The sequence below is a fragment of the Magallana gigas genome, chromosome 8 (genome assembly GCF_963853765.1).
Source record: "Magallana gigas chromosome 8, xbMagGiga1.1, whole genome shotgun sequence".
Lineage (NCBI taxonomy): Eukaryota > Metazoa > Mollusca > Bivalvia > Ostreida > Ostreidae > Magallana > Magallana gigas.
The window spans coordinates 27,979,703-27,992,467 of record NC_088860.1 but is presented as its reverse complement, the minus strand read 5'-3'; the positions used below and the strand labels follow the sequence as shown (position 1 = coordinate 27,992,467).

At 31.0% G+C, this 12,765-nt stretch overlaps 1 protein-coding gene across 20 annotated transcripts in view; it reads right to left on the bottom strand.

Moving 5' to 3' along the window:
- Positions 1 to 12,765, bottom strand: part of LOC105327381 (serine/threonine-protein kinase 26) — a 59,481-nt gene that overhangs the window by 26,020 nt on the left and 20,696 nt on the right. For 16 of the 20 annotated variants that reach the window (XM_034473131.2, XM_034473130.2, XM_034473129.2 and 13 more), the window contains exons 6-8: positions 10,648 to 10,790; positions 9,042 to 9,138; positions 5,367 to 5,471 (exon numbers count right to left, since the gene is read on the bottom strand). In XM_034473131.2, the coding sequence (XP_034329022.2) occupies positions 5,367 to 5,471; positions 9,042 to 9,138; positions 10,648 to 10,790 (345 nt within the window). The remainder of the gene's footprint in view (positions 1 to 5,366; positions 5,472 to 9,041; positions 9,139 to 10,647; positions 10,791 to 12,765) is intronic. The other 4 variants (XM_034473133.2, XM_034473139.2, XM_034473145.2 and 1 more) reach the window with 1 other exon arrangement.

Here is a 12,765-nt window from a genome sequence, read left to right as displayed (position 1 = left end):
CAGTGCAAGGTGCAACATCTACACAGAATTGGAGGCACTTTACAAACAACATAGGTTTACTGCACTAGGCTAGTCCAGACTTATTTTGATTACCATCCAAACATGAAATAATATATATTTGCTTCCTTATAAAGTAAGATCACACTCATTTTATTAATTTTTTTATTTTGGGGGGGGGGGGGGGTGTTAAAATTGATAGTCTAGGTTCATTAGTAAATTAGCTTGACGCCTTAAAGATATTACCGGTAAATACTTCATACAATCGATCCAGAGACTGCACAATCAAAATGAAGTCACCCTACCACTAGACCATGCTGTTAAATTTTAAGTGGGATGCGTTTTCAATAAATGTGGCTTTTCTAATACAACTGTATATGTACATATACAGTTGTATTAGAAAAGTCACTGAAATAATTGTTGAGTTTCAGTGTGAAGACCACAATAAACCAAAATTATTTCGATGTAAACGTGTACTACAATACCTGTAGAACATGATTTATTAGGATTTCTTTGGTTTAAAGTGGTTCACATAATCAAATATCCAATTTTTTATTGCATACCAACTATATATTGCTATGTATCTTTAACAAAACCTGAAGATGTTAATGATGTCATGTAAAATGGTTATGACTCTTTCAATATGGTAATTTTGTGATTTACATTTCTTTTCAATAAAATAATTATTGTATAATATTGAAAATGTTTGATGTTTGCAAAAGCACTATATTGTAGGCAAATTATGTGAAAAGGTGCTAAAACACAAGTATTAAATTTCTCCATCACTAAGTATTATAATTATTTTGTACATTATGCATTAAATGGTATCATGTGCATGTATGTTGTATTCCTTTCTATAATCTGTACCAAGTTATTGTTTCCATCACTTTTTGATGATTTTCAATAAAAATACACATACCTGTGAAAGAAATACAGTTGAAAGCGATAAAAGGGAATATATCCAAGATATCTTCATTGATCAATTATCAGTTTTCACTCATAAACGTGCACAGGAACGAAAACAAATTTCTTACGGAGATTTATAACGGGAAATGTTTACATCTTTTTCTCCATTCTGAAGTACCCGGGATACCTTGCGCAATTTTTCAACATTATCATCCGGTCTTATCAATGGCTGATGCAATGCAAATTCCCATAGACTTTCTATTTTTGGATGTGTATTGAAACCTGATGTGGTAGAGGGGGCATTTCAAAATAGATAATCTGGACATTTTTCATATTAAGCGAAAGATATTTATGGTTATCGAAATATCATTAACAAAAAGTGATGGAAGCAAAAACTTTGGACACAGTATAAGCTATATTTCCTTGTATAATATATTGAATACAAATAATAATCAATTTCAGTATCATATATTTAATTATCTACAAACATTCTATAACAAATATTCAAATATTTAAATTAAGTCTACCTGAAAAGTTTTTCTAATCAGTGTATAAGCATCAACACAACGTCCATATTCATGCTACATATCTTGAAACAGTTCTTATTGTATCTTTGCAACTGGTCACCATCCAGTATGCTCTAAATCTTTCATTATGATAATCGTATGAAACTTCAAATGGCTGCAAATCTAAGATCCGATAAACTTATTTATTATAGATATGGTAAATTAATTTCTTCTAACTTAAAAGTTGAATTCAGCTTGTCAGCTTACCATTAACGCCATGTACACTTGAATTTAATATGATATATGCCCTATTTTAAAATCAAAGGCCGGAACAGCCACAAAGACGTCGAGCTGACATTTTCTTTTATATAGAATGATATCAATAATTTGAATTTCTGTACTAATATATATAGTCGTTTATCAAATAATATTAGAATAAAAAAGGAAATAAATTACGTTTTGTGCTGTTTCAAAAACAATAATCAGTATACTTCGTTAAAAATAGGTAGTGATGAGTTTATAATACAATAACTCATCATGGTTACAAAAATCGAAGAAATTTCAAAGTTAAAAAAAAATTATTTTCTTTCTGCTTTAAAAAGTCTTTGCACATTTCACAGGCTCATAATTTGAATACATTAACAGTGTGTCCCTAATTATAATAATAAAACATACTTTTATTTATTTCAATTCCCGTTTAAAACAAGATTACCTATGCTATGGTTGTACAAACAAATCCACAACACGTGCTATCTAAAATGCTTCACCAATCCAACTGCATTATCGTGTTTATTAATTGCAACAAAATCTCTAGCTAAGTTTATCGCTTACAATTATTTTGGAGACCATGCCCGATAACAAATAAATTTACATATCAAATTTTATTTCTATCGTCTCCAATCAAAATGTAAGCGATAAACTTAAATAATATTTTAGTGAATGTTTACATTGCACCTTATTGTATTCATCCGCCATTTCTTGATTAAGCAAATTTATACCAATGCAATGAGTTGTCAATAACCAGGGAGGCAAAGTTGGTTTTTTTGTTCACAATTTAGTTGAATAAAAGGAATACAAATCTTGTAATACGTTTAATACTTCAAGGAACTTATTTTTTATGCGCATTAAAAAGGCGGTGCAGAGCATGAATTTTTGGACGATTGCCGATCCAGACGATCGCTAGAAGGCTGCCGAGCATTAGCTCGACGCCTTAAAAAAAAAACCATGTGATTGGATACCATTGTCTAATTGTAGGCCTATAAACACAATTTACAATATTTAAAATACACTTTGTTTTTACAACTAATATTTCTAAACCAAACAAATCAACGAAACTTTTTGTTTACTTTGGTTTCATTTTGTTTCGATTTTTGGTTTTGTTTCGTTTGGTTTCGATTCCTTTCATTTCAATTTCGTTTGCAATTTTCAAGTACCCACCATTTTCACCTTGAGATTTTCATGCTACAGGTATAAAAAAACTCAAGGATGAGCATACAACATAATTCTCATTTTACAGTAAGAATTTTATCAGTTTGAATTTTCCAGGGGGAGGGGTCTCTAGACATGCCCTCTTGATCTGCATATGCCACCCAATAATCAATATTTACAAATTATTTCCACTTTGAAGAGGACCTGTCCCTTTATTTTTACAATCTTGAAAGATCTTCAACCAAGAATGATTTGTGCCCAGTTTTATTGAAATCGGCCAAGTGGGTCTGAAGATAAAAATATGAAAGATTTTGAAAACAACGACAAGACAATGACTGAAACACAGACAAAGTTTGATCACAAAAAGCTCACTTAAGGTGGCTCTATACACCACTTTTTGATGACGCAGTACGCAAAAAAGTAAATCTGGAAACATGCATTTCCGGTACTGGCTGATTTAAACTGAGGTGAATTGTATGGGAACCGCTATTTTGAAAAATTTGTTAAATGGATAGATTTAATTTGATAATTGGAAAATTCATTACATACAAGTAATGTGGTATGTGACACCTTCACGTTGTGTCGTATTATTTATCGAAACAAACAATAAAATCAAGTATAAATTTTTAAAGAGTTTCTTTAGCATCTTCGATATGTTACACCGTAGCGCAGTGGGTTAGTGGGTTCACTACAAACCAGTAGGTCATGAGTTCGATTCCCGTTGAGAACAATAAATTTTTTAACTTTCCAAAAATTTTTAAAACGTATTTTTTGGTTGAATACCGTGAAAGAAAATTCTAAACAGGTGAAAATAATTCAATAATAATAGACTTTAATGCACATTAATATCGACACCTAACGGAGATGAGAGGGTTGCTTTGAATTTCTCTCAGGTTGGGATACATATAAATCCTATTAGCCTAGTCAATGTTCTCCTTTATTTATTTGACTTAAGTTTTGCATTAAAGCGAATATATTCACTTATACAGGGCAAAGTCTATAATGAAATATGTATGTATTTATCATTCACACATTATATTTAGGAAATTTTCTTCAACTCAGAAATGAAAAGTCCCCAAGGTGTTTAGGCCTTGGGACTTAGGAACGATAACCCTTACATGAGGAACTTTCATACCAAATAAAATTTAAGATATTTTTTGTGTTTATTTGCAATGGTTTTCATTCAATTTTTTTATGTCACATTTATTAAAATACATTTTCTTATAACATCAAGCAACTTTTTCAGATGATTTGTCAACAGAGTAAGAAAATATGAAAAAATATGTTTTGGGGAAATACTAAAAAAATTGCAATAATAACATCTTTGAATGTTAAGAAGTGTTATATTTTTTTTATGTGTCCGAAGGAAATATCCATCATATGACAAAATAATTTCTCTCAATTTGTTGAAAGCTGTCTTTTCAAAAAATATTTTACAAAAACACGAAAAAACATTAAAAAATTCTTTAAAAATACCTATAGTATCCCTATCGTCATTTTAATATTTGATAGGCATATGTTTTGTGGTCTTCTATTGAAAATTGGAATAAACTGTGGGTGTATAGAGCCACCTTAAGCCTTTTGCTCAAGTATGCTAATGTCAAAAGCTAATCAAAGTACTGAAGTACAGATGGGAGTTGATTTTATAGATTATTTTAATATCAATTTATCTTGCATGGCAATTAGTTTCTAATTACGCACTTTTTTATAATATATATTTTTTGACTTTTCCGACAAGAATTTTGAGAAACCCCATATGAATCATGTTGTGTTATATTTAAAGATAGATTTCAACTACTAGTATGTATTAGTTATCGAAACAATTCTAAAAATTGTATGGATCCAAGCACTATTGATATCGTACTCTAGTCTCGTCTAACTAGACGCTGGGCTGTCTCCGTTAATAACCGACAAGCAAGAGAGCCCCCTCTCTGCTTGTCGCATATTTACAGAGACAGCCGAGCGTCTGGTTGAACGAGACTATTTTAACTCTGGCATAAGAATACACGAGACTAGAAAAATATCTTAATTGTTCGTAGTATATAAAATTTGACTATTTTCAAAGTGTTTATAGATAAGTTTCCATGAAAAACAATGCTACAGCATACATTACATCTAATTTTTTTCTATTATTTTCAAGAACTTAGTCTTGTCAACGGTGATGATTTGTGCTTAGGTCCAAACACTGTTTCACTTTCGGTTTGCTAGAGTAACTGCATAGGAGAGTTGATTAAAATGAACTCCCAAAAATAGATTTACAGGGCTATATTTACATGTCAGGGAAAAAATTATTGACCTCTATTCCTGAAAATACATTATATGTAGAAAATTAAGGAAAAAAATCCTTTCAAATGCATCAAAGTGTTGAAACATGTGTTTTCTTTATTTACAAGAGACCTTGGACATTACATTAAAGAAAGCTCTTTAAGTATTGGAATCAACTGAAACAATGCCCTATAATTTCAAGCCTTTACTAACACTATCATGATGACCTTTCCTGTGGGTCAAACACTGACTGCCTTGACTTACATTGTTCTGGTTGGGGTTGTGATTTCCCTGGGGGTGAGGTGGTACAGATGGTGCTGGTCGTTTATTAGGTACATGCGACATGGCTTGGGCACTGAGAGGATGGTTCTACATAAATAAGGAACATGCAGATGACACCAACACCCATACAATGATCTCTATTCAACACTGCTCTGAAACTCCTAATCTGTTTTTTTAACCTATTTACATCTCCTAAAAGATTGATTTGCTGTTTCTGTCTAAATGTGCCTAATATTACTCACATAATCACAACAGACTTCTAGAGTTTCATTTTGTGTTCTAAACTTCCATTTCATTTCTTTTACTTGAATCTATGAAGAAGAAGATGGGGGAATAAGATAGCGCAAATGCCCATTCGGTTTAGTCATGAAATACAATCTTGAATTTATTTTACCCAATTAAATCTATTCAAATATATTATAATACAAGTTTGCTAAAGCACAATTTCTAACTATATTCAGTTTTTAATATATCTAACAAAAGATAAGAAAAAAAAATATTGCTTGAAATTTTGGTGGTATCAAACCCATAACATAAAAACCCTAGATATAAAATAAGCTTATCTCAGGAACAAAATGCTATTTTTAAAGGGAAGGAAACTAAAAATATGTTGTACAATAGATCAATAAATTATCCTCACTTTAATTGTAAATCGTATTTATTTTCATTAAAATCCCCGGAACAATGAATAAATCAAGAAAATCGATCGCTTAATTTAAATTTCCCGCCGCCATGGGGGCTGCCATTGAACTTTAATCTATGACGTCACACCATCTATTCCGGTTTGTCTTACCAACATAACATCATGATATTCGCTCTAAATGACAAGTTCTGGAAAATTTGAAACAATATTGATTTGAGACCGTTCTTTTACCTTTGCAAACTACAAACTAACGTCAAAGGAGCATGTTCGGTGAAATCTAAAAGCGGAGGTAAGTGTCGGAGAAATCTCCACGTAAATGTGGAAATTGTCAACAGATGCCAAGTATCATAGAAAATGTCTGCCGTCGTTATTTCGACATGGTAATTCCGACTTAAAAGAATGAATTTTAAACATCCCGATTACAATTATAACATTTATTCAGTTAGCAAAGAACTTGACTTGGAATAAAAAATTTAACCAAGGTCGTTTTCAACTTTGAATGATAGCAGATTAACAGCTGTCATTTACTTTTAAAAAAATGCATATATTCATGCATACAATGATACATGTATTTATTCTTTAGATTGACGTGTGAACTCAAACATTATCAATTTTGTTTTGTCGATTATTATTTGAGTAACAGAAAGGTATAAACCAGCGTTAATTATATTCAGAGCACTGTGTACGTTCATTTGTATATGTAAACTAAACCCGAATAGATGGTGTGACGTCAAAATAATTAATTTTTTTGGTTTTTAATACAAAAGAGTTCTACATCATGTCAGCCTCCAGTAAATACGATTTCTCCAACTTCAAACGTTCATTAAAGCTTAATTACGTATTTTATTTTCAAAACAGCATGACCACATGTGATAATTTACACCAATTTATTAAAATAAATAAATTATGTTTTTGACTTTCCTTCCCCTTTAATGTATAGTGGGTCATCTCTTTAAGGTTTCGTTGATTGAAATCGGTTTGTTTTCCATTAGATCTTATTTAGATTTATGAGAAAAATATGGAGCACAGAAAAGCAAAAAGAAAATGCCTTGAATTTTTAAAAAATGACACTATTTGCAGGTTTTGTTACATATACGCCTGTTTGAGTCAGCATATCCCAAACATTAAACATATTTATAGGTTAAAAATCAATGATATATTAAATATATAGTTTTAAATGATTTTTTAAAAAATATCAGATTTATTGATATTTTAATTTATATTGTCAGTAGCTTGTCCGACCGTGTATGGGCATTTTACACACCTTATCCACCCATCTTCTTTAAACATCAAATCATTCTTCATCATATATTTATAATCAAGAGAACAATCAAGCACAGAATCATTAATTAGTTAAATAATAGATACATATATATATATATATATATATATATATATATATATATATATATATATATATATATATATATATGCATTCTTTCAGTTAGTATATCAATATACATTCCTTATAGTTATAGCTGTTACAAATTTTAGAACTGACTTCATTTTTAATGTTACATAGGTTATTACAATTCATTACACTGGGTTGCAAATAAGTTAAATGATTAACCAACCGCCAGGCAAGTCAATACATGTTCTCCCTTCTTGGTCTTAAAATTTCTCTCAAACTACAGCAGTTACAGCTCTCTCTCAAACATAAATAAATTCCTCTTTTTTGAGAAGAAGGGTATACCGTAATATTGTAATAAAAAACAACAATTTTAAATTTTAAAATGAAATGAAAATATAGTAATACCTAACATTTTGTGACACAAATTTACATGTCAATAAGAGCAATGCTGAACTGAAGATTAAAAAGTCACATGCAAGATAAATCAAAGGAATATTATATACTACAACATTCAGGTTAAAAGTAGACTACAGCATTCACCATGATACATCAGGTCATTTCATGCAAAGCTGCAGTATTAACGAAACTTAAAAACAATTACTTTAATTAAGTCTTCAAATTCAGCCAAAATTTGATCACAAGTGGAGAGTGCATATTATACAAAGGAACAAAATTTGATGCAATTTTTTCAGAGAATTTTTCTGAATACCATGGGAGTATGATTTCATGTGTTTTGCAAGTTGTATGTGTACAATCTACACTAAACATAAAAATACCATATTATTAATTTTATTTCCATGTATTACAATATTAATCTTCTCAGACCACTACTCCTTGCATCAAACAAGTTCTCGCCAGTATATTTACCATACATAACCAACTACCTGTTGACTAGTCAAGAGGTCAATGTTTAACAATTTCTGGTTTTAGAAGCATGCCCCTCTCTCGTTTTGGACTTCACAGTTTATTCAAGTGCAGGAAGATTAGCAATAATTATGATATGATTTAAAACTTATTTACTTTGTGTCCTGTTATGCAGTTAAACGTTATTGTTTTACATAGACACTGTCATTGATTTTGTTTTGGTTAAGATCCGCAAACATTTTTTTTATTTTCAGTGCTTTGAAAACATTATCAACGCATGCACATCAACGACATTTCAAAAATCTCAATTGAAAATTTCTTTGTTTTTTGAGTGCTTAGTAAAAATAGGAACAGCGTTTTTTTCACATTTTACTTTCCAGTATATACATTCTAAAGCTGGAAACTTCTGCATTGTACAAATCTAGTATCATAACCCCGCCCCTTCCCAACACTATCATTACACCTGATTAAAAGTCTACTAAATTGGAAAAGGTGGTAGTGGAGTTTCATACCTTGTCCAAAAATTCTCTCTCTCTCTCTCTCTCTCTCTCTCTCTCTCAACTGCTGACATTTACATCATATTCAACACTCAGTGATCTTTACTCTACTTGGGACACATAGCACAAAAACACCCACTATTTTACAAAAACTGAGATACAAGACAATGGGAACACATCTGTATGCACATATCTCCTTTTATTACACTGAGATAGATGTAAAGAGCTGTATTTCATTCACAGTATCTCAATATCTTATACAATCTATCTTACTGTTTTCTTTATCTTGTTTGTTTTCTTACCTGATCATTCCCATTCATAAGCTGTTCTTTCAGTTCTTTATCAGCCTCCTTTATTGTCATGATCCAGTCACCTTGCATCTCATCTTCTTGAACATCTCTGTTATATACAACAGTTGCAAGTTAGGTCAAATAGTTCAGATGCTTTTACAAACATTATTTTAACAGTATTCTTAAATCCCAGTCTCTTTATAAATTAGTACATGTATCTAAAAACTATACGGTGTGCATGTATTACAGTATTATTGTATTGTATTATATTATGCCTGAGATTATAAATATGTATATTAAGAGCAGCTGGTTTGCAATTTAACAATGAGGTACATGTAATTCAGTTTCACCTCTCTGCCCGCTTACCAATTCATACTGAGAATGACATGTACTACAGGTAGTTGTGTCTTGATCTTCAAGACCACCTGACCCTTGGGCCATGAATTTCATTTTATCTATAAAGAGAGTAATATTGGGCCCCTATTATTTAACATTTTTAAAAGTGTTCCAGGTATTCTAGATGGGTCAATTTTGGTTAAAGTGTGTCTGATTATCAGGGTTTGACACTAACTTTTTTACTTTGGTGGACCGCAGGTCCACTGGTCAAGAATTTTTGGTGGACCTTCATTAATGTTGGAATTTTTGTTGAATTAATTTAATCCATGCTATGCACCCTTCTTAAATGCAATTAATTTGAACATAAACATGTCTAATCTTCTACTTTATTGAACTTATTTTATTTTCCTACATCATCATCATTTCCACTAGCAAAACATATTATATTTAAAATATTTTCACTGGGTCACAAATTTTTGTAGGGGAAGATTTTATTTCTCCCCAACAGCAAAATATATAGAAAGAAGTTTGAGAATTAAATCAGGGAGACTTCATTTTATTTATTAAGTTAACAATAATATTCACAAATTCAAAACTTAAATTTAAAATATTGTTAAATATTTTGGGACAGACTATACTTAAATACTTGTAAATTGGATTAGAAGTATGTCCACAACAGCTAATAAAAAAAATCTAACTATTTTTGGGGGAAATATCTCATCATTTGTACGCTAAGTGACAAATGAAAATCTGTCACTTTACTTCAGTGTATTTAGGGGTATTAGTCTAACCCAATGACCCACTTACCACCAATTTGTAGAGGATAGCCAACTGTTAAATTATAATTGTTTTAGTTTCTGTTTTGCATTAAAAATGTCTTTCTATTTATCAACTATCATTTTATTGCCAAGGAAATTAATTTACAGAAACTCAGCTAAAGGACAGAATAACTTTAACTTCTTTTTATGAGGAAATTCTGGTGAAGTTACTGTGATCACAAAACAGATGGCAAAGACAGAAAGATGGTAGAAAACTGATTATCTGTGTGATTCCGTTGACTATGAAAGGGTAAAAGAAATATCAATGTGCTCTCTGGATTTGCAATAAAGCTCTGAAGAAGAGTGTATCAATTTTTTAATGAATGACCTGACTGCCATTTCTAATAAAGGGCCACTGGGAACAAACAGATTCTAAGATGCAACATTGTTTTCAAGATGTAGTTTAACTTTTTTAAAGCCATCTTTTTTTTGCAAAAAGGACACTATCATAGTTTATTTCTTACTCTTCACTATCTGAATCAGAATCCGAGTCATTTCCTTTTTCCTGTTTCCATCGCTGATACTTGTCAATCAATTCTTGTAGATAAGTTGTTTTCCTGGCTTTCCTGATAAAAGGATGCCTTAACAATTCTTTTGCTGATGGCCTCTGAAATCAGTTCGCAGTACATGTAATAATAAGATCAAAACCATTGCATGTAAAAATGTACCAATCCTGTTTTAAGGGAAGTACAAATAATGACAAGTAACTAAAAGAAAAAGTGAGGAGGCCCACATACTCCACGCACCCCTATAAGTTGACAATGATACACGTAATGAATGGCAAGTTATGCATTAAATACAAGAAATAATGTGAAAAATGGTGTAACTAGCAAAAAAAACTTCCAGCAAATATGAATGTCTCTTCCTTTGTCTTTAACAATTAAAAAACTTTTAAGTTGAAAAGGGCTGAAATTTCCAGAAAAAGAACAGAATCAGAATTCCCTGGTTATATTCACATCTACATAATGTGTCCTAAATGCTGACAAAGTTTCACTAAATTTAATGCAGCACTTTAAGAGGAGTTGCGCTTACAAACTGTTCATTAACTCTTTACCCCTTAATGCCACCTTTTGACGCATAGGCCATATCCTTAACACTCTACCCTGGGCTTCCCTTAGAGTGTTTTCAGATGAACTGAAAACAGCTGGTGTGTGTTTTTGAATAGACTTATTACAGGTCTTAGCAAATCAAACACATAGAAAATTATATATCAATGGATTTGTAATGAATTAAATTTTCAATATTCATTGAAAAAAAAATTATTTAAGTCACTAATAAAACAATACAGGTGCTAACAGGTATATGAAAATAAAACTGAGTGTTCTACATTAAAGCTTTATTAAGAATAATTTCACTACAGATACTTGATAAACATATTTCAAACTGTATGTATTACAAATAATTATTTAATAATTTTTATAGAAAGATTCCATTGTCATCACGAAATTCGTTTTTGATAGTAAATAATTAAATGTACCTGTGGTTGACTTTTCAATTCATGTCTATTGTTTTCAGACTTATATTTACGATTTTTTCCAATAAATGGTGTAAGAGGATTTGATAAATCTAACATGTTAACAAAATAATTGTGTTAACTTTTTGAAAAAATTCAAATTTACCGGTATATTCGTGTATTTAGGGATTGTGTTCCGTTTTCTGTAACTACAAAATTTTGCATGAATTTGACATCTGGCTTTCATTATTCAATCTCACTACCAATAAATCTAGAAAATTCTGCCTCAAAACAGCAAAAATCAAGGTCAATTGTGACCTGAAATAGATATGCTTGTACAGTATATATGCTGTATTAGGGAATTATTCCCCCTGGTTTATTTTCACTCATTTCAATCTTTAGGCCACATAAAATTAATTTTTAGATTTTCATCCCCAACCGCCCCTCTGAAAATGGCTCGCCCCTATGTATTTTATTTTGTCTTGAAAAGAAAATTTATGGAAAAAAATTTTCAGGAAAAAAAATTGGGCTCAGTACAAAAAAAATTCAAAATATTTTAATGTGGACTACCATGTCATTCCAGTCATGTTTGTTATCATAAGGATACAAATTTTTTCATGCATTAACAGTTAAAAGTCTAAATAAAATGGAATTAAAGGATTACAACTGGGGTCTTACGATCTTTGAAAATTGTGCATTGCTCTTGCGAGTACACAAAACGTTGTAAAACATTTGTACTAATGTTCGTGCATTGCATTGCAATAATTTGGATCGCATTCAGCTGCGTCTTAATAGTGTGAATGTCCACAATTTTGAGGAGACTTGATGTGACCACAAAAGTGCATGCAACAATGCAATGTATGCATTAGCTCAGGCAAAGCCCAAAAATTCTGTTTGCAAAGTGTTGTAAAGTGCTTGTGCGCCAAGTGCAAGGGGCTTTACTAAATTCAATATATAGCCAAAATTCTAAGATCAAAAGGGCTATAATTTACAGAATAATAACAGAATTAGAATTTCCAGGTAATACGCACATCTGCACATTGTGTCCTAAATGCCGTCAAAGTTTCACCAAATTCCATACAATTGTTCAAGAGGAGTTGTGCTTACAACCATTCATTGCTTATTCAAT